The sequence below is a fragment of the Myotis brandtii genome, unplaced genomic scaffold (genome assembly GCF_000412655.1).
Source record: "Myotis brandtii unplaced genomic scaffold, ASM41265v1 scaffold324, whole genome shotgun sequence".
In the NCBI taxonomy this organism is placed as follows: domain Eukaryota; kingdom Metazoa; phylum Chordata; class Mammalia; order Chiroptera; family Vespertilionidae; genus Myotis; species Myotis brandtii.
In genome coordinates, this window is record NW_005362439.1 from 701,412 (window position 1) to 724,202 (window position 22,791).

The window sequence follows — 22,791 nt, forward strand, 5'->3', positions numbered from 1 at the left end:
GCGTTGTGGGCGGGGTTTAGGCAGATACGGTGTCGGAGCGGCGCCTATTAGGGTCGTCCGCTGCGTCACGACGGGCGCCTCTTCCAGGATTCATTCATTAGTTTTTTGTTTTTTTTTTCATTCACGAGGGTAGTAAGGCCTGGTTGAAAGCCATGGAGAGCGCTCTCCCTGCGGCCGGCTTCCTGTACTGGGTGGGCGCGGGCACCGTGGCCTACCTCGCCCTGCGCATCTCGTACTCGCTCTTCACGGCCTTTCAAGTTTGGGGTTTAGATCACAGGCCTGGGGTTGGACCAGAGCTCGGTGAATGGGCAGGTGAGTCGGATCCAGCGCCGCCCGCTTCCTCGCTCTTGCAGCGGCTCGCGCGACCGGGGCCCCGTCCTGGCTGGCGCCGACCAGTTCCGGGCCCAGAGCGTGGCCTCCCTTCTCCAACTCTCCTCTCCTCCTTCCCGAAACTCCTGCGTCCCGGGCCGCCGCCTTAGCCATGTCCGGCTCGCCTAGACTTGCAGAGTTTCTAAGTGCTAGCTAAACACACTCGTGGCGTAACTCAGCGACTCCACAGTGCCACTTGGTAGGTGCGGAAGAAATCTGGACCGAACTCTCCGGGGCTCGTGTCATTTAAGCCGTCCCGGGTTCAGGGCACGTAGTCAGTCAGACTCCTTGCAGCCTTTTCAGTTACACTCCACCCACCTTGGTTCGCGCCTTAGTAGTGTTTTAGAGATAAAAGTTTTTCGTTTGATTTGAACACTGGCCCTCTGCTAAGGATGCAAAAGCATTCTGTTGACTTTTTTGGGGGAGGGGTTAGGGGTGGGGTGGAGGGGTAGGGTTGAGGGCTGGGGGAAGAGGACATAGAATTTACGAAGTCTTTCTGCTCCTTGGAATCACTTGGATTCGGCCAATTTCATGTAATTTACAAAAAAAAAAAATCCTCGCTAAACTGTTGTGGAATCTAAAAAGTAGTAAGAACTATTGCTTCTGCAAAAACGGTGACTCTTCATGTAGAAATCAGAAATATATTGTGCAGAAAAAAGTATTCTCACAAAGAGTGAGCTAAACAAATGGACCTTGTTCCATCCAGTCGGAGGATTTTGAAAATGGAAGAGGAAAGTCAGATTGGAGAAGCTGAGAATATTGCCTGCAGGAAAGTCTTGTGTTTGCTTTTTTTTTTTTTTCTTATTCTACTTTTTTGTTTCTTTTCGTTTCTTTTAGCGTGTTTTTTTTAAAACCAAGTGATATGTTGTAGTCATTCTCTGATGTGATTATTCTGCTGTTTTATAATTGAATGTTCACTTCACCAAGAATTTTATTGAATTCTGGAGTGTTTAGAAGTTGCTATCAGGCTAGGTTCAAGTAAGGTACACAAATGATGTTACTCCATATTCATTATTCATTCAAATACATTTAAATAACTTTTTTGGGTGGCAACATAAAGAAAACATCTCAAATAGGAATATATATGTGAGGGTTCTGTCCACTATGTGAAGTAGCTATTAACATAGGACTAATTTTTAAAAATCACTTTAAAAAAAAAATCATTGAAAGTACAAGTGAAGTGCTCAACTTGTTTATAATCAAGATTATAATTTCACAATTAGCTTGCCCAAGTTCTTGATTGTGAGGTTCGGAGAACTTGATTGTGGACTTTTGAAATAGTTACACAAGATTCCAGTGTCCTAAGAAATCATATATCAAGATGAAGTTCTGTAATTTGTAAGGAAAGACTAATGTTAATAGCTTTAAAAAAATATCTACAATTGACCATTGTGGCTGAGAACTCAAATGGCCTAAGTCATCTATATGAGTCCACAGTAGAAGTCAACTGATGTGACATTGTCATTTGATGAGTAATATTTGTATTGAAAAGATTTGATCCCAGAGGAAGGATTTTTGATAAATTAAGGGAAATGTCTAAAAGATTTAGAAATGAAATTTGAACTGGAATATAGCAGAGAGGATCATAGTGTCATAAAGTGAAATATTGTTGAGTTTACCCTGAATTGTTGGAAAATCTCTCTTTTTAAAATACTTAAGCAGAAGAAATGACCAAATTATTTGTAACATTACTTATAAGTTGTGGTCTGGATCCTAAAGTACTTCCTTTATCACTCCAAATTCAGGGAATCTTAAGAAACAACATTATTAAGAGTAGAAACCATTCTTTGTATCAGTTGGAGGGGTAAACTTAAATAATTTGAAGAACAAACCAGCAGAGATGACACTTGAAGAAATAGAGTTAAATTGTGCTTAAAAAATAGGTAATTTGTTCAACCAAGATTAGGAGTTTAGAATTAATATTTGTATGTATTGGTAAATAGTACAAATAAGTTTTCTCCCTTACAGAATTGCTTACTTGGACCTCTGCACCCTTCTTTAAATAAAAGCAAGTAGCAGGCAGTATTAAGGAGGCGTCGCCTACTTTCTAGAACTAGTGTTCATTTAACATCTTCCTCTCCATAATCAAGTCAATATTTTAAGTATTATATAGTAACTAGAGGCCCAGTGCACGAATTCGTGCACCAGTGGGGACCTTCGGCCTGGCCTGGCCTGGCCTGGCCTGCAGGATTGGGCCGAAACCGGCTCTCCGACATCCCCCGAGGGGTCCCGGGTTGCAAGAGGGTGTAGGCCAGGCCGAGGGACCCCACTGGTGCATGATTGGGGAGGGTTCCAGGGCGTATCCAGCCCATCTCGCTCAGTCCCCATCGGCTGGACCCTAGCAGCAAGCTAACCTATCGGTCAGAGTGTCTGCCCCATGGTGGTCAGTGCATGTCATAGTCACTGGTTGACCGGTTGACTGTCTGCCCCCTGGTGGTCAGTGCACATCATCGTGAGCGGTTGAGCGACCTTCGCATATCATCAACATATTACGCTTTGATTGGTTGAATGGACAACCGGACACTTAGCATATTAGGCTTTTATTATATAGGATGTGCATTGAGTTGATAGTATATTTTTATCCTTGTTATTCTTAAGTCTCTTCATGTGACTATGTTTAATTTCTCCTCGTATTTTAGATTCTGAGAGGCATTTTTCTGTATTTTCCCACAGTAACTGGCATGTTGATCAGATATAAGCTCTTCTAAACTTAAAAACAAAAGTTTGGCCCACCTGGGGTGTCTCAGTAGTTGAGCATTGATCTACAAACTAGGAGGTCATGGTTCTATTCCCAGTCAGGGCCTATGCCCGGGTTGCCACCTTAATCCCCAGTGTGGGCCGTGCAGGAGGCAGCCTGTCAATGATTCTCTCTCATCATTGATGGTTCTATCTCTCTTTCCCTCTCCCATCCTCTCTTGGAAATCAATAAAAATATATTTTAAAAAAAAGTTTGGAAAACTCCCGAAATACATGTTCCCTTTGCAATCAGTAAAAATATTCCAGACAACAGATTCCTTAGTCTAATTAGGTTTTTAAGACTGTTATCCATTAGTTGGCCCATATTCTAATTTGTCTCCTTTATCTCCTAACCAAGAGCAAGATTATCTCTTCTCTAGGTTGCTCCTGTAACATTCCCACTCAAGTGAATAATGCTGATGTCGTTAGGCCGTTAGCAGATGGGTTTAGCCAGTTTTAACAGGGAAAGATTGTTTTGGCTGTCATTTGATGCCATACTCCCTGTATTTCTTAGGAGAACAAAGAGATCCTGTGAAAGTGGAGCTTTAGTTGTTTGAAAGTCACTGTAGCAAGTACTCAAAAGAAGATTGTTAACAAAGGTGGTCAGTTTGTACTAAAACAGAGAACAGTTATTGTTGGGGAGCAATAGAGAATGTAATCTGTAGGATTTAGTTTGAGCGTAGATACATTTTGCATTTATCTATCCTGGCATAAATATTTTGCATTCATTGGACTTCATAAAAAATGATTGATATTTGAAATAAAGTGGAGAAGATGGATGCAAAGAGATGTAAGCATATTTCCAAAGCCAAGATATATTATAGCTTCAAACCCAAGAAAGCACTCTGAGCTCTTCTTTTTAGTTTTTAATGGAGAGGATATTTCTCTAGGAAGGAAAGAAAAAGGATCCACTAATCAGTTAATGGGTTAGATTTTTAAAATATCTTTATTGAGATATAATTCATATACCATACACTTTAACCCACTTAAAGTACAATTCAAGATTTTTATCATAGTTACAGGGTTGTACAATCATCATTACAGTCTAATTTTAGAACATTTTCATCCTCCTTAAAAGAAACCCTGTACCCATTAGCTGTCAGCCCCGAACCCCAAACCCCTTGAGTTCTAGTCAACCACTAATTTACTTTTTGTATACATTTACCTATTCTGGATATTTCATATACATGGAATCATACAATATTTGTCCTTTTGTGACTGGCTTCTTTAGTACACGTTTCAAGGTTCATTTTAAGTGCTTTTTCTCAGAATTGCTTTGACTATTCGGAGTCTTTTGTGTTTCCATACATATCTGATGACTTTTTTTTTTAATAAAATCTTTATTGTTCAGATTACATTTGTTCCTCTTTTTTTCCCCCCCATAACTCCCCTCCTCCCAGTTCCCACCCCACCCTCCGCCCTCACTCCCCACCCACTGTCCTCATCCATAGGTGCACGATTTTTGTCCAGTTTCTTCCCGCATCTCCCATTCCCCTTTCCCCCCCAAGAATAGTCAGTCCATTCCCTTTCTATGTCCCTGATTCATTATAATCACCAGTTCATTCTGTACATCAGATTATTTATTCACTTGATTCTTAGATTCACTTGTTGATAGATGCATGTTTGTTGTTCACAATTTGTATCTTTACCTTTTTCTTCTTCCTCCTCTTAAAGGATACCTTTCAGCATTTCGTATAATACTGGTTTAGTGGTGATGAACTCCTTTAGCTTTTCCTTATCTGTGAAGCTCTTTATCTGACCTTCAATTCTGAATGATAGCTTTGCTGGATAAAGTATTCTTGGTTGTAGGTTCTTGGTATTCAGCACTTTGAATATTTTTTGCCATTCCCTTCTGGCCTGCCAAGTTTCTGTTGAGAAATCAGCTGACAGTCGTATGGGTATTCCCTTGTAGGTAATTGAGTCTCTTTCTCTTGCTGCTTTTAAGATTCTCTCTTTGTCTTTTGCTCTTGGCATTTTAATTATGATGTGTCTTGGTGTGGTCCTCTTTGGATTCCTTTTGTTTGGGGTTCTCTGCGCTTCTTGGACCTGTAAGTCCATTTCTTTCACCAGGTGGGGGAAGTTTTCTGCCATTATTTCTTCAAATAGGTTTTCAATATCTTGCTGTCTCTCATCTTCTGGCACCCCTATTATTCTGATGTTGGTACGCTTGAAGCTGTCCCAGAGGCTCCTTACACTATCTTCGTATTTTCGGATTCTTTTTTCATTTTGCTTTTCCGGTTGGGTGTTTTTTGCTTCTTCGCATTTCAAATCTTTGGCTTGATTCTTGCGCTCCTCTGGTCTGCTATTGGGTGTAATATTCTTTATTTCCGACCGTGTATGCTTAATTTCTAGTTGTTTCTTTATCATAGCATCGAGGGTCTCATTAGTTTTCGTGAGGCTCTCCAGAAGTTTATTGCAAGCCCTCAAAATTGCGTTTTTTAGCTCTATATCCTCCATTTCTGTCATGTTTTTTTGTCTCCGCATTTTTTATGCTTTCTTGGTGCACCCTCTAGTGGTCTTTGTGCGCAGTCTTGTTCTAGTTGAGCCTTGATTGTTGTAGTTAATACTAGAGGGATTTGACCACCAGGCCGACTGGCTGTGTGAATCAGCTGTGTCTGCCGCGGAAAACTTCTGTCCTCTGGGGAGGTGCTAATCTAGCCTTTGCCTGAGGCGATCTGGCAAATGGCTCTGCGCAGGGCTTGGGCGGGGCGGGCTCAACAGGGCGGGCGGAGGGAGCCGTTATGGTGCCCTCAGTCCTGTTCCCAGAGGCTCTGCTTCTCAGAACCCCCGGAACCGCTGCAAACCTCGGAGGGAAAGCTGCCTTCCAACTGATGCCAGACACTCCCGCTTCTCCCGTTTGGGTCCGAGTCCCCAGCGATTCGCCCGTATCTGGAGCTCAGAGTCTGAGACTCCCCCCTGACCGAAAACGACAACCGCGCTCTCAGCCACCAGCCCGCTTTGCGCGCGCACCTCCGCACCTGAGTTTTTTCCACACTGCGCCTCCTCTGAGCCTCGGTGTGCTGTTATTTTTCCTTCTAGTTGAAGAGTCTCTCCTCAGCCAGCCTTCCTGTGGTTCTGGGTGATGTCCGTTCCGTCTTTTAGTTGTATTTTTGAAGTGGTTGTTTGCGGCAGCAGTCTCCGGTGTTTACCTATGCCGCCATCTTGATTCTCTCCTCGACTTTTTCTTTTCTTTAAAAAATTCCATTGTAATTTTTGATGGCGATTGCATTAGATCTGTGTGTTGCTTTGGGTAATATGGCCATTTTAACCATGTTGATTCTTCTAATTCATGAACATGGAGTATCTTTCCATTTCTTTGTGTTTTTTTCAGTTTCTTTTAATAATGTCTTGTAGTAGTCCGTATATAGGTCCTTCACATCCTTGTTAAGTTTATTTCTAGGTGTTTTATTTTTGTTGTAATTGCAAAAGGAAATTTTTTTTCTTTCTTTTTCTGAGATTTCATTGTTAGTATAAAGCAGCGGTTCTCAACCTGTGGGTCGCGACCCCTTTGGGGGTCGAACAACCCTTTCACAGGGGTTGCCTAAGACCATCGGAAAACACATATATAATTACATATTGTTTTCGTGATTAATCACTATGCTTTAATCATGTTCAATTTGTAACAATGAAATTGGGGGTCACCACAACATGAGGAACTGTATTAAAGGGTCGCGGCATTAGGAATGTTGAGAACCACTGGTATAAAGGAACACATTGGATTTTGTACATTGATTTTATATCTTCCAACTTTATGGTATTTTTTTATTGTTTTTCTAAAAGTTTTTTGTTAGAGTCTTTAGGGTTTTCTATATAAAGAATCATGCCATCTGCAAAAAGTGGTAGTTTTACTTCTTCATTCCCAACTTAAATGTCTTTTATTTCTTCCCTAATTGCTCTGGATAAGACTTCCAGTATTATCTATAAAATCTGTACAATAAAAGCCTAAGTGACTGTTGTGGCGGAATGACCAGAATGACCAGTCACTATGATGTGCACTGACCACCAGGGGGCAGATGCTCAACACAGGAGCTGCCTCCTGGTGGTCAGTGTGCTCCCACAGGGAGAACGCTGCTCAGCCAGAAGCCAGGCTCATGGCTGGCGAGTGCAGTGGGCGGTGGCAGGATCCTCTCCCACCTTTGTGGCAGCGCTAAGGAGCAGTGAGCCTAGTGGGTAAGGATCAGTGAGCAGTTGGGGTGCAAGGACTGAGGGGTCCTGGACTGCGAGAGGGATTCTGCCTGCTGGCTTAGGCCTGCTCCCCGCAAATTTCGTGCACCGGGCCTCTATATTGAACAACAGTGACGAGAGTGGGCTTACTTATCTTGCTTCTGATCTTACAGGTAAAGATTTCATTTTTTCACCATTGAGTATATTGGTGCTCTGGTTGAGGCTTGAAAACATAGATTATCTTTACTCTCTCTTTAAGTGTATTGCATTATTCCCAGAGGAGGAAATGGAAACTTAGGTTAATGACATCCCTTGTCTTCAGTTTCATAGCTAGTGGGTTACAGAATCAGGATTTGAAATCAAGTTGTCTATTCTGCAACATCTACATGCTGTGTGTATTGGTGATTAGCTTACAGATTGCATAGTGTGTGGAGGTGGATTCCTTTATACCTAGAAACTTTATTGCTTTTTGATTGAAGGCACACTTTCAAGTTTGCACATGTTTGGTGTTTCTGGAAGTATTGCAAAATAGCTACTTGATTTTAGAATCAAGTAGGTCAGGATTTTCTTCAGATTTGCAACCATGAATCTTGTTGCTGCCTGAGAAAACTTGGAAAGGCACTCAGGTGCTCAATATATGGCTGGACCTGACCTTGATGCTGTTTTCTGTTTATCGCTCTGGCATTCTCAAATAGATTTAGCGACTCTCTGGAGGTCCATCTTGGTAAATGTAATGTGTTCCCTGTTGACATTCGGGAAACTCTAGGATACCTGTTCTTGCTGGTGAGCTAATGTTGATCATTGTAGAGGTTTTTTTTTATTGTTTGTTTTTTAAAACTGTTGTTTTTTGTTTGTTTTGTTTTCAAAAAGTAGACAGCTGTAGGAGGGCACAGAAACAAATGAATTTAGTTATAAAAATTCTGAAAGATATTTATTCATTTGTACTTTATTTCTGAAAACAGAGTCCATGGGCCTAAATGGAACAAGATCTCCAGATGGGAGTTAGCAGGGCGCCCTTAGAGCACTAGTGCTAGAACTGTGTAAGAAGCAGCAGATGCAGCTGGAGAATCAGACCTAAAAGCATGCCTTGCCCGGCTGGAGTGACTCAGTTGGTTGAGTGTTGTCCGGTGCACTGAAAGGTTGTCGGTTTGATTCCCTGTCAGGGTACATACCTGGGTTGTGGGTTTGGTCCTCCATTGGGGCATGTGCAGAAGGCAATCGATTGATGTTTCTCTCTCTCTCTCTCCCTCCCTCCCTCCCTCCCTCCCTCCCTCTAAGCATGTCCTTGGGTGAGGAATAAATAAATAAATAAAAGCATGAGCTTACTTGGAGGACAAACTGAGGAGGACGGTTTCCTGGAATTAGAAATTCAGCCTCTGTCCTCTGTACTCTGAACTAGAATATCTCCTTCACCCACACACCCTCCCACCAGTCCCCATTGTCTCCCTCCATCGCCACTTTTTCTGTTCTTCTCCTTCCTTTCTGTGCAATGTCCAGTTTCCTATTTGGAGGTCAAACTTGAGGCCTTGGAGACCCAAACCTAGACTTGAATTCTAGGTCCTGTACTTATTAACATTGAGTTAGATAGTAAATATCTCCGCAAAATGAGAATACTAGTGCCTATTTCATAGGATTGTTGTGAAGGGTAAATGAGAAGAGAACACTTATTTTATGTAAAATAGATAGTGCAGTGTCTGGCACATTAACTGCGTAATAACTTGTTATTATTATATATATTATTATATATTATAACATATATTTATATTGTCAACCATTGGTCATTGGTGTCAATTCAGTGCCAGCAGGAATCCCCAATTTGGGGTGTAATGAAGAAGGAAACTATTTAGTGCAAACATCTCAACTGTGATACTGAGCTATTGAATACATGGCTGTGGGGAGGTGGCCCTAGGGCGAGGCCTCTCTCCTGCTTAGACAGCTCTGCTGAAATCTGTGAGATGTCTTTGGTGTTTCAGCTCCAGCTGGGAAAACACAGTCTTCAGTTTTTGGTAGAAAGGGCAAGTGTGCTCTATGAGCCAGAGGGGAGCTGACCTATATAGAGACAAATCCCCAATCTTGGTCCCTGATTGGTCTGTCCTTATGCAAATGAGGACACCAAATCTTCACAGTTTGGTCTAAAAAGCATTGTCCTGATTGATTGGTGAAAATGCTAATGGAGATACAGGTGTGCAGGTCTGATTGGATTGGACTGGGAAAGTCTCAGTCTTATTGGTTGAAACAATGATACCAGGAATTCCTTTAAAATGGTTGGCTCACACCGCAGAAACAGTGCAGGCCATGGTAAAACAAGGCATAGTGACTAAAGCTGAGAAAGGGTGGACATGAGTAAGATGGGCGTGGAGAGGGGAGAAGGGGCCAGCACACAGGCTGTTTAATGACCCCTAAGAACATGGGAAACAATTGAGGGTAATGTTGAATTGCAACTTTAAACAGAATTCCTTGTTTCTGTGATCTTCCTGAAGTTGCATTGCCACAAAGATAGACCAGTACAAGTTATTCAGATAATCTCAGTTAAAATTGCCTTTAAAAAAATAAGTTCACACTTTATAGTAAGGGATGCCACTTTTGTGCACTTGCTGGTTATATCATCTCTCAGAAACTTTCTTTCTGGGGGAAAAATCTAACCACTGTGATGTGGGAAGTTCCAGTCTTACTGGGGATTTAGGGCAGTTAAATGAACCCTGAAACTGGGTGATTGTTTTCTCAAGGTCACTGGTATGATAGTTGAGAAACCTGTCACAAATCCATATCAGAGGGAATGCTTTGTTTTATGTATTCATTTTGTCTTGTGAAACAGCGCATTTGTCCTCTTTCTACTGACAATTCCAGGGAGATGATCCAGTTTCTGAAGAATTATCTTTACCACCATTAAGTGACGTCATTTCCATTTAAATGACCTATCGGTGGGGAAAGGGAGGGGAGGTTAGGAAACAAGATTTTGAACAATTACTGCCTCTCAATATTATACTGGGGAACAGTAGTGGCAACAAGAAGATTGGCTTTGGAGTCAGTGCAGCAAGGGTCAACTTTGCTGTTTACTAAGCTGTTTGACTTTGGCCAAAGATCATTAGTCTTTGAGCATAATGTCCTTCATCTATTAAATGGAGCTGATTCTTTTTCAGGATTATGATGACAAGCAAATGAGATGTAAATGAGGTTCTAGTGTAGTCCTCAGTGTTTTTATGGATACCAAGTAACATAGTTAAGAACATCTTTTATTGGTACAAATTAGTCTTATTTGATGAAAAGGAATTATTGAAACCAAGAAATAATGTAGTTTACTCAGCAGACATACTGTTGGAAATCTGAAGTTATTAACAGATCAGTTAGGAGGTGATTAGTGCTACTGCAGGGAGAATTCCTGGCTTTGTGAAAGATTTACTAAGTGGTTCCTTGACGTATGGTTCTCCCTAGTGAACCTAAGATATGATAAACTTAGAAAAATTTTGTTATGTGCAACTTTTCAATTACATTATAAAAACCTTCCAGTGGTTTTTTAGTCTTCTCTTGCCCCAAGTATAGTCTATTAGGAAATCCCATTGACTATAACTTCAAAATATCTAGAGTACAATTCCTTCTACCACTCTGGGATAAGCCACTGAAATTTCTTGCTTCTATGTAATAAAGGCCTCCTGTCCTCTGATTCCACCATGGCTCCCCTACAATGGATTCTGACACAGTAGCGAGAGTGATCCTGAAAATCTCATTAGATCATGTGATCCCCCTGCCCAGATCCCTCCAATGGCTTCTTATCCTGTTGAGATTAAAACCAAAATTCTTCATGTGGTTGACAAGGCTTTCAACTACCTGCTTCCTGCCTTCTTTTACGTCTCACCTCATCTCTGCCCACTTTCCCTCTCACTCTCCCTTCTAACACATGCATTTCCTGCTTGAACACACTTCTTTGAACTCAGTCCCTTGAACATACTTGGCATGGCATTGCTGCCTTGGGGCCTTTGGCTATTCTCTCTCTTCCTGAATGCTCTTTCCCCACATATCCATGTGGCTCACTCTTCTTACTTTCTTCAAACTTTGCTCAAATATCACTTTCTCATTGAGACCTTCCCTACTACCTTCAAATTCACAATCCTCTCTTTTGCATCCCACTTGTGATCTCTTTGTCCTTTCTGTTTGTCCTTTTTGTCATAGCTTTTGTCACCATCTCCCATACTGTATACTTCCCTCATTTATGATGTTTCTTATTTGTCTACCCACTAGAATGGAAGCCCATAAAGGCAAGGTCTGTTTTTTTATTTTTTATTTTTTTATTCACTTAAGTATGTTAAGCACCTAGAATAGTGCCTGCACATAGTGTTAATACATATTTGTTGAATGAATGAAAATATCTATTAAGTAAGGTGTTCCACTATTTTTGAGGTTAAAGGATAATGTAATTTGGGGGAATTATCTTCTTTTTCTATATTTTCTGAAGTTACTATGAATCTAAGAAACAAAATACAGTCTGTAACCTCAGGAAGGAATTCTCATAGTATAAACTATGAAACTAGACTACTTGCTTTTGAATCCCAGGTCTGCCAGTTATAAGCAATATCACCTTAACTTCTGTGTGCCTCAGTTTCCTCATCTGTCAAATTGGGATAACAATACATTTAAAGTAATAATTAAATGAGTTAGTGGGTGTAAAATGCCAGATACTGTTCTAAGTATGTGGCATTTAAATAGTAAATGCTGTCTGATATTGCTGTTGTTATATTTGCTATCACATTTATTTCTGGGGATGATTCTTATTTCTATCAATATCCATCTTCTCTTTCCCAGACTTTTCTCAAATTTCTTAATACCTTGCTGTCTATTCCCTTCTGGATGGTTATCCAAGATCTCAATCCTAGCATGTCTAAAACTCATCTTTTCTATTCTCCTCAACCTGTTTTGGATTTCCTTATATTGCTAATTTTAGAATCACCCAGCCTCTAAATCAGGTTGGCAAATTCAAATGTCTCCAGAAGATAAAGAAAATGAGTGAAATGGATCAGGTGTAAACACATGTCTGGGAACTGTCCAGGTGACCAACGTGGTTGACTTAGCATGGCCACTACTCAGCCAGTTGTTGCCCTTCAGTAACGTGGGCCCCATCGTGGAAAGTTTCTTAATTTTTTAAGGTTAATGCACATTTCCCACGTTAACTCTATGGGCCAAATAAATTATGCCAGTGAACCAAATACAGCAAGTGGCCAGTTTGCTCCCTTGTCTCCAAGTCTTATGCTTTTCTTTCCATATCTAGATAGGGAATTGCCATGTCGTACTGAATCTATCATCACATTCTTTCTCCCATCCATACCTTTTTCTAGGTTCCCCTGATATAACACCTCCCTACTAAATCTTACACTCTGGTGCAAGTTTCATCTTCCGAAAAAAACCTCTAATTGGATTATCTATTATATCTTACACAAAAACTCCAGTTTCCTAAAGCCTGTGCAAACATCACTCTCCTGGGGTCTTTGGTTTATATCTGGTCTCATTTCCTAATGTGGCCTTTTATGCATCCTCTCTTGGATGCATCCCTGAATGACTTACTGTGTCCCAGGCATGCCTGTACTTTTTTCCAGCTTCTTCCCAGTTCTCTGTGGTTTGGCTTGTGCAGAGACATTTAGTAGTTTCAGTGGTTGTTGAACGTTTATTTCACTGCCGGGAGTGCTCTTTCTTAGATTGCACTTTCTTCCTCACTCTTTCTCTTTTTGAAGTCTTACCCTCTCCCAGAGTCTAGCTTTGGAATTTTTCCTTGCAGCTGTCCACATGGAAGTGATCATGTGCTGTTGGAACTCTGATAGTACTTGTTTTGTTCTTTCTTGTGGGCTTTTCTCCATTTTCCCTTTCTAGTCGTTGCTGTGTGTGTGTGTGTGTGTGTGTGTGTGTGTGTGTGTATGTATGTGTAAGCATGCATATGCATCCATGTATTGGCATGCATTATCTTGTTCTAAACTATAAGCCCCTCAGAAGTGCACAGTAAATAATAAATAGTGAATGAATATTTTTTTCCTTGAGGTTCAGTTGGGGGTGGGGTGTTTTATAATTTTTGGTTTTGTGCTGTAAAATAAGTTGTATACCTTTTTCCTCTTTGTTTGAAAACCTCAGGTGAAACACGTAAAAAGCTAGATGGAAATTAAACCAAAGCTGGTTAGATAAAGACTGGTTATAAAATTACTGCAACAGGGTCGAGATAACAGTTTTGGAAGAGTGGGATACAATGAGATAAAAAAGAGGTCCTTGAGTAGCATTGGTAATAAGCTACCTTTCTTCATCTAAGGTTTAGGAAATTGTTATAGGAAACCAACTAATCTTTATATTAAAAGAATATTGGTACTATATTATTATTCATTCCCAGATCTTTACACAATTGTTGCAAGTAGATTTTCATTTTGTAAGAAAGACTTCCAATTTAAAGTTTCAGTAAAATATTGCTAATTGGTAAGGCTGAGATGAATTAGTAAAAAAGTTAAATTATAGGATATGTTGACCAAAATGTAGTTTTCTTGTTTTGAAGACATGATAAAATGAACCCAAGCCTTGCAAAACCTTTAGACTTTTTTGAATTGTTGGAGAGAGACATCGAACCAAATTCCTTGGAAAATCTCTTTGGTGGTAAAGGCATTGAAATGTAAATGTATATAATTAATAAGTGCTAGAAAGTTAACCACAGAGCATTGAACATATAGTTTAATTGCTTCATGGAAAGAAAATGAATACTACAATTGGTTGACAATCTTTACAAAAGTGTAGTCAGTAGGAAAATTGCAAAATCATTAGAAAGCAGAAGAGAATAATGATAGGTTAACAAAACTGGGAGGGCTGTGGGTGACCTCTTCAGGTGAACTATTTTAAGGGAAGTATGCTTGAAGAGGCAATGGCTTGCTCAAGTTCATGCATTCAGCTAGAGAACAGCTAGACAAGGCAGGTCACCAGGGTGCATCTGTGGCAGATTGCTTAAAAGCAGTGGGAGGAGTGATGAGCAGCATGTGCTGACAGCAGAGTGGAAGAGACTCATCAGGGATGAATGAAGAATGGGGAACTGGTGAGGAGGACAAGCAGAGGTGATCTGTGGTAACAATGAAGATGCTGGCAGAACTAGACTTGGTCACACATTCCTGCAACTGGGATGGGGCAAAAACAGTCCTCTTTGTACAGACCTGAACGTTTGAAGAAATGACATTTACTTCTGTAGCCCCCGAGGGTGCCATTATGCCATGCTCTTGGTATACTCCTACATGGACATTAAGACTGGGGAAAGTTTTCACTGAATATAGTGCTACAAGTTAAGTGGGTTGATTTTGTATCTCTTACCTATAGTCTCAGCCTTACCTGTACCCCAAACTACAGATTATGCTGATGACACTGAATTGCCAAGGCGATAATACTGTATTACTTTCGTATACGCTTCTCAAAGAGGCTAGGAAAAGACAGTACCTTTTAGTCAGCAGATGCCAGTTTTAAAGTTCCCTTAACATTCCTTACGTGTAGAAAACTCATTCTCCAGATTGGTTTTACTGTAATGACTGGCATTTACGGCTCACCACCAAGCTAACTTCCAGTAGAAATATTGCCAAGCTTACTTTAATGATAGCTGAAACTCCAGTCTTGTCACATAAACAGAACTAATACAGTAAATAAGCTCCCCTAATCTTGCCCATTCAGTCTCATAATTTTGCTGTGAAACAGGAAGGTGCTGCTTATCTGTGTGTTCTAATACCTATCAGTGCCTGTCATGTGAAAGGAGGTGAGGATCTCTTTATAGATAATGTGGAAAAAAACACAGCAGGTTAGACAGCGATGTTCACACATTATGAATTAGAAGAGGCTGAATTAATGACATTTTACTGTGACGATGACAACTTAATTTACAAAGTGCTTTTGCAAGTATTCTCAAATGATTTCCACAAGCTGGTGAAGCAGGTTAGGGTTGGTTTTGTTATTTCCACATAATGTGCCAGGACCAGTGACTGGTATAAAGGTTGCACAGCTAGTAAATGGCAGAAGAAACTGAATCTAGGTTTTCTAACTCCAGGCTCCATGTTCTTTCCAATTTCCTGCCAAAGTTCCTGATAAGGATGATTTTGAGGCAATTTGGGATACCTGTGCCAGAGCTTATAAATTGGAGAGTTCCTCAAATGCCTGAAAGTGAAAGGTCTATAATGCCTTGGCAATATCCAAACTAGGTGGATCATGAGAAACAATTGGATGGGCTTGTTATAAATATAAATTTAGGTTGCCCTGCCAGTGTGGCTCATCAACCTATGAACCAAGAGGACACTGATTCAATTCCTGGTCAGGGCACATGCCCAGGTTGCAGGCTTGATCCCCAGTAGGGGGGATGCAGGAGACAGCCAATTGATTATGTTTCTCATCAGTGTTTCTATCTCTCTATTCCTCTCCCTTCCTCTCTAAAAATCAATAAAAACATTTAAATATATATATTGGTTAAACTTAATCCCATTTCCTTCTTCCTCATCATTTGGGAGGACTTTTAAAAAAACTTAAGGAAAAAACTAATTGGAACATCCTCTTTTAAGTCTATTGGCTCTTTAAGAATCATCATCAATATATATATTTACTACAGACTTAGTAAATAAAAATCTCTAAGAAAAGAACATGGGAAAGTGTTTTTAACAAATAAGATAATTCTTAAGATCATGCATTTTGGGAAGGAAACACTGGATTAAGGTCAAGCTAGTCCTAGAAGAAGTCAGTGGGTTATACATGCAGCCTTTTTAACTGGATATCTATTCTCGGTACCAGAGCTTGGTTTATAATAGTGTTAAAACCTCCAATGATTTCTGTATTAAATATTTACTTATAATTTTGACAATTACATAGAGATTCTATTTTAGGCTAGTTCTGTGTTTGTGCATTTTAAATAGATTAGGGGAAAAAAGAAAACTTGGAACTTCAACATGTTTCTATGCAATGAGAACCACAAATAGCACATCCAGGATTTCCTAGTCTTTACTAATTAAAGATTGAGGGTGAATAAGAATGGTTTTTGGTAGCTGCAAACAACAGAAGTTTTTATTTGCTTTATGTTTAAGTAGGACCATAAAAGGATAGCTGAAGATTTTATTTTATTTTTTTACACTTAGAGAAAAGAAAGTTTTAAGTCTGCTTTTTTTTTAAAGATTTTTATTGTACTAGAGAGAGAAGAAGGGAGAGGAAGAGAGAGACAGAGAGAGATCGCTGCCTCCTGCATGCTCCACACTGAGTATTGAGCCTGAAACGGCACAAGCCCTGACCTGGAAGTGTTAAATCTGCTTTTTTATAGGTGGTCTAAATAATTTATCTTTATTGTGAGATTAATGTGATATTTATTGATGATGATTATTAAAGAGCCAATAGACTTAAAAGAGGATGTTCCAATTAGTTTTTTCCTTAAGTTTTTTTAAAAGTCCTCCCAAATGATGAGGAAGAAGGAAATGGGATTAAGTTTAACCAGATGAAATTTATATTTTAGTTGGCCAGCTCAGTGATCTTTGTAGTGATTAAACAGTGGAATGGGATCACTCATTCATTCAGCAGGTGAATATTCATATGTGCTGTCTGTGTTCCAGATATAGTACTGAGTTTGGAATATAGTGGTGAGCAAGAAAGCCATGATCTTTTCCTCCACTGGTGTAGCAGAGAAGATAGATCATTATATAAGCAGCTCCAAAACATGTAATATGAGGCAGCTATGGGAGCATTAACCTAGTCCAAGGGTTTCGAGTAGGTTTACTGAAAGAAGTAACACTTAATCCAAGATGTGGGGGAGAAGAAGGTGATGATGTTCATAATAGTAATGAGATACAGTGTTTATTAAAAAGGTTACCATGTACCAGATACTTTTCTAATTGCCTGAATAAAATCATTTACTCCTCCCATAATCCAATAAGGTAGGTCCTATTAATAGTCTCATTTTTGCTGAAAGAAAGCTATTTGCCCAAACTCTCATACTAGTAAATGGAGGAGCATCTGACATTTGAAATCCTGTTAACCACTATGCAAACTGCATTGATGAATTAGGGATGGACAGGCCAGAGGGGTTGGAGGGCAGGAGAATATTTCCTGCAGAGGGAACACTTTAGGGGGAGCCCTGGAGGCAAGTGAGAACATTCAGGAACTTTGGGCTGAGATTCTTTGGGAGGAGAGAGGCCAGAAGTAAGACTAGATAGGGAAATGGGCAGGGGTGCAGTCACAAAGGACCTTGAGGCTATTGGTGGGGGTTTTGTTTATCCTAAGGGTAGGGGGAAATCACTGAAAGATTTTAAGCGGTAGATGCCAGGATTACGTTTATATTTTGGACAGTTTACTCTGGCATTTTGGAGAATGGATGTGGAGAGGGCAACCCAGGAGACAGGGAGATCAACAGAGACCTGCGGTGGTGATAAGCCAGGGATTGAGTAATGGTGGCTAATTAAGGGGCGGGGTGGGGGGGGTGGGGCGGGTGTGTGTGGATGTAAGCCAGGGAGTCGATGAGAGATAGGAGGTGGAAGTCCTAGGTTGTGGGGTGATGGAGTTGAGTTGCAAAGTCAAGGACTGTGAGGTCTGGGTAGGTGCTGGCACTAGTCACTGACATTGGAAAAACAAAAAGAGGAGGAATAGGCTTTGGGAGGAAAATAATGAGGTTCATTTCTGACAGGTTCTGTGTGAATGTCAGGCAATCTTATAGATTAGTATTAGGCTGAGCTAATGTTCTAAGTTCCTTACCAGAGTCCTTTGGTTCAGCTACCATTTATAGTAGTCATAAATTATATGCTACATTATACAGGTCTATAGAAAAGTTGGGAGCCTCAGCATGTACTATTTTAGGAAAGAGAGAACATTATTTTTGAATGGTTTGAGTGTATTCCGTGTAGCACTTTGTGCCTTAGTTTGGTAAATGTTTGCTATTTCCTTTTTAGGCAGAAAAGCAAGGAAGTGTATTGGACCATTGGAAGACCTGAGTTCATATTCCACTTTCCTACCTTTGACATTTATTAGCTGCGGAATCTTTGGTCAGCCATTCTGTTTATTTGATCTATCACATATGTCTAAAAATACTTACTTTTTCTGTCTTCAGAAATGTTAAGAGTCTCTGAATAGTCTTTGGAAACACTATAGAAAGTACAAAGCATTATACACAAATGAGACATTGCATTCCCCCCTTCCGTTCTCAGTCAGAAGCCTAGAAATAGAATTGCCCTATGAGTTGATCAAACCCTTTGAGCGAAGTTCAAATTGCTTCAGAGATTTATTTTGGGATCTGTTGCAACTTTGTCGTGATCAACACCTAAGTCTCTTTTGATGTGATTATTTAATATGTCAATTTTAGAATGTATCTAAAACAGATTTTTTTTACAACTTTATTATTGTAAGCTGGTTTCTGAATTAAAAGTTAAACTAGTTTAAGCACTAATTGTGTTAGTTTTAAAGAAATACCTTAAGCTTCAACTTTATTTTTAACATATACAAAAATCATGGCTAGGTGAAATGGTAAGGATATAGTTGAATTATTGGTAGTGAAGTGCCATTTCAACTGTGATATAATTTGGAAGACTTTCAAGCTTGACATAGGGAGGGAGACAGGGAAGGGAACTCAGCCAATAAAGGGGCCATTATCAAGTGCTGTGGTCAACTGTATTCTAATCCCACAGCAGAACTCTGGAGCTATGCAGAATTTAAGTTTCAGAGTTACTTCACCCGTGGGGTCAGAATACTCAGAATTTATACACCCACAGCCATTAGTTACTGGGTGAGGGTTGTTGGTGGAGAAAAACATTCATTTGATAGCACTTCTATCCACTGTGTGCTTGGGTGTTGCTGGTTTCAGCTACAGAGAAAATCCTTGTACCAAGAGATGCATTTGGACTCTCCACCAGTGGTATGGCCAGAGTGGATATGGATGGGGCACCACCGGCTTAACTTAATTCCCATCACAATATTTGCCCTTGGTTTCATTTTCTTTAAACAAAGCAACAAAATAAGACCAAGGAAAAGGTAGAAAAGGAGTTAATTTCTGGAGATAATCAAAGAAATAGAATTGAGGCATAATTTGATGTATGTTATCTTTCATTGTGGGTAGATGTTTTGCCACTTCTTAAGGTGGATTGGCCTAATTCTAAATATTTTAACATTTTTAAAAAACTGCAAGTGATTAGAGAATGGACCTTATAAGTTTAGTTTGTATTAAAAGTATAAGTTAATCTCTTCCTCTTCATAATTTAATTCTAATCTACTGAATGGGAGCTATTTATATCATTGCCACTTTGCCCCTTTATTGGTATTTGTACCTCATGTCAGGCATATGACATATATCTTGGATAGCTCAAGGATAAGGTGTAATATCACGGAAGTTGTGTCGTTTCTTCTTGAGCTCTCTCCAGACTCCCATAATTTTTATTTATTTTATTCAGCAAACATTTGATTACCTCTGGTGTTCCGGATTCTTTGTAATGTAGCAGTGAACTCAATGGGCAGCCTTGGCTCTCATGGAACTTTCATTTTAATAGGAAAGGATGGACAATAAGCAAACTCATACTTGGGAAGTCTGGTGGTGAGATATACTAAGAAGAAAAATAAAGCAAGGTAGACGATAGAGAATAACAGAGGAAGAAGGAAAGGAAGTTTTACTCCTTCTGTTTTACATAGGGTGGTTAGGCAAGATTTTCTCCTCAGGTGACTTTTAAACTCAGACCTGAGTGGAATTTCCTCTCTCTATTCCAGCCCTACTGGCCTCCTTGCTGTTCCTTGTGCATCTACAGCACACACTTTGTATATGTGCTGCCGAAGCGAGCATAACAGCACACACTTTGTACTAGCTTACCCTTCTGCCTGGAAGACTCTTCGTATGGATAGCCATGATGTAAATAAATAGGGAAAGAATTGGGAGCAACCAATTGTGTTGTCAGGCAAATGGAATTATTTCTTCTCTTAGGACTGCAGGGGATGGTCCAGAGGCCATTGAATTATGAAGCCCTAGCTGGGACTTTTGGGTTTCTTTGGTAAATCACTTAATATAACATGAATAATTTGTTTAAATATACATGTTTAGATGATCTTTTTGAAGGTGTAATCCCACTTAAGTTATTTTGCCCCATTTTCTACTTAAAAAAAATTAACTGGGCCTATCTATAACAAAAAACTAAGTTATAATAATTTGTCAGTTGACTTAATAAAACACGATGCCCTGTGTAATATCCATAGAGAGGTGTCCTCCATCACATTACTTTCAACACAGTAAAAGCTTAGAAAGCTTACTGGTAAGTGGAAGCCTAATAGTTTTATTCAAAAGCAAGTCTTAAAACAGGAGGCTATTGTTTTATAAGCTACCCTGAAAACTGCATTTATTTAATTTATCTAGAAATGCAGTATTTATGTGTCTCTTTACTAATTTTTTTTCCTAAACATATTGCACTAAACCCTTAAGATTGATTAGGTTTATAAAGAAAAGGCAGCTATGAATGAATTGCTGAATAGCATCCCCTGTTGGCTTATCTCTAAAATGATAATGCAAAAAATAGAAAATAAAAATGAGCTATTTTTGCTGGGCATGATTTATATCATTGCAAAAGAACCGAGTAATTCAACAGCACATTCTCATGAAAATGTTTTGTGGGTACTATACTAAAGGAGAGTTTCTGTTTGGACTCACACTTTAGGTTATTGGATGCCTAAGGTGTCCACCATTAAAAAAATTATTCTTTGCTCTCCACCTCATCTTTTATTTATACTTTATAGATCGTGGTGTTTGGAACACATTTTTTTTGTCTTAACTCTTAGCCAATTAGTGATTATCTTTAATAATGATTTTCATGATAACAGAGCTGAAATTGAGGAATATTACTGAAATATCCTTTATGATAGCAGCTTCCCCTCCTTTCTCACCCAGCCTTTTTCTGGAACTGTAGAACTGAACAAATGGTTTCACCAAATTTTCTTTTAGCTAACTGTGCCCTCCAGTGGAGAAAACACAGGGCAGTGAAATAGCCCAGGTAACAAGCAGCAGAGAGGAGAGGATGTAACAGATCCAGGTTAGGTCCAAGCTGCGTAACTATTTTCTCCATAAAAGAAAGAGCTTGTTTTCACCCCTCATAAGCAAGAATGTTAGGCATAAGTCCTCCTCTTTGTGAGTTTGTTGAAGAGCTGAAGAGGGATTATTAGCAGTGTTTTGACTTAATTGCCTTTAACAAAGTAGTTGATGCAGTGCTTTGCTGCGTTTTGTCCCCTTTTTAATGACGTATTCAGTTATGAAACATTAGGCAAATCTAGTAAGAGGAGAATAGGGAGTAATTGGATTTTTTCCCCTAGAGTGAACTCAGATGATGACTTTATCTTTTTTAATTTTTGAAGAGACAAAAGAAAACACCAAAAATAGTTTAGTGGATGTAAACAAGAAACATTTTGCTGCAATATCTATGTATATTTAAAGCACTCAGAAAATTGTGGTTGACCACTTCTCCCTTCTCTTTTGGGTGGAAAGGGCTGCTGTCTTGTATTGTGACTGCAGGCCTGACTGTGGTCTGGTGAACACGGGGGCTTCATCTGGGGGCACAGTGACTGCATGTGCCTGAGCCCCTGTGAGCACAGCAGAGGCACATGCTCAGGACGTGGGCTGGTGCATGTGGCAGCACTGAGCTGGGGAATGGAGCCAGGGGTCCAGGGTGCTGAATTCTGAACCATGATGATGTGCACATTGTGTCTGCAGGTGTTCTCTGTGTCTGCCTTCCAGGGAGGGAGAACTAAATTACCCTGTTGAAGGGGAAACATAAAAGGAGATTTGATGGTAGTTTTTGTGTTGGTGGAAATTTAGAGATAAGTTTCACTAAAGGAATTTAGTGGTTGATATCAGAGAAATGGTACACACAGGCTTCCTTTTTCTTAACTCTAAAACCCGGCCCTACTGTCCTTACAGTGAATTGCCATTTGAAATTTTCTTCATATTCAAGAAATACAAGCTTCCTTCCATATCTTATTTTAATGGCGTATGAATTATGTAAATTTTTTTACATTTAGAGTGAATCTTAAAATTTAGGCATCTGGAGGACAATTAGAAATAAAAACATGTGACTTAAAAAAACCTTAATAACAGGTTTTTGAGCAAGAATCTTGCATAGTAAACTTTAAAAGGCATAATGTCTTCCACTTGAACCATCTTTTATAGAACAACATACATTTCTTAAAGAGACACTGTCAAAATGAACTCATTTTAAAAAAGCACATGTGGACTTTTAAATGACATTTTGAAATTTATGACGGAAAATTAAATACGAATGTGATTTAGTTTTTTAAAAATTCTTTACCTTTGTCACTTTTATTTTAAATAATGAATTGCTATGTTTGAAGATCAGGTTCATTTGGACTATAATAACTGACTCTAGAGGGTGCTAATGAGCACCAGACACTTCCTAAAAATTTATATTGAAGATGATTTTTATTACAATGATGTTTCCTTTGCATTTTAATCTAGCACTTGAATATAAATACATATTTTGCCTAACAGAGCTCAAAACAAAGGTACTTAGGATATTTTTTTAATTGGGC

At 39.5% G+C, this 22,791-nt stretch overlaps 1 protein-coding gene across 2 annotated transcripts in view; it reads left to right on the top strand.

Annotated features, from left to right (window-relative positions):
* Window positions 1-22,791, top strand: part of HSD17B12 (hydroxysteroid (17-beta) dehydrogenase 12) — a 125,878-nt gene continuing 103,087 nt past the window's right edge. The window contains exon 1 of one of the 2 annotated variants that reach the window (XM_014543297.1): window positions 1-312. In XM_014543297.1, coding sequence (XP_014398783.1) covers window positions 153-312 — 160 coding nt within the window. In that variant the 5' untranslated portion in view covers window positions 1-152. The remainder of the gene's footprint in view (window positions 313-22,791) is intronic. The other variant, XM_005870738.1, reaches the window with a different exon arrangement.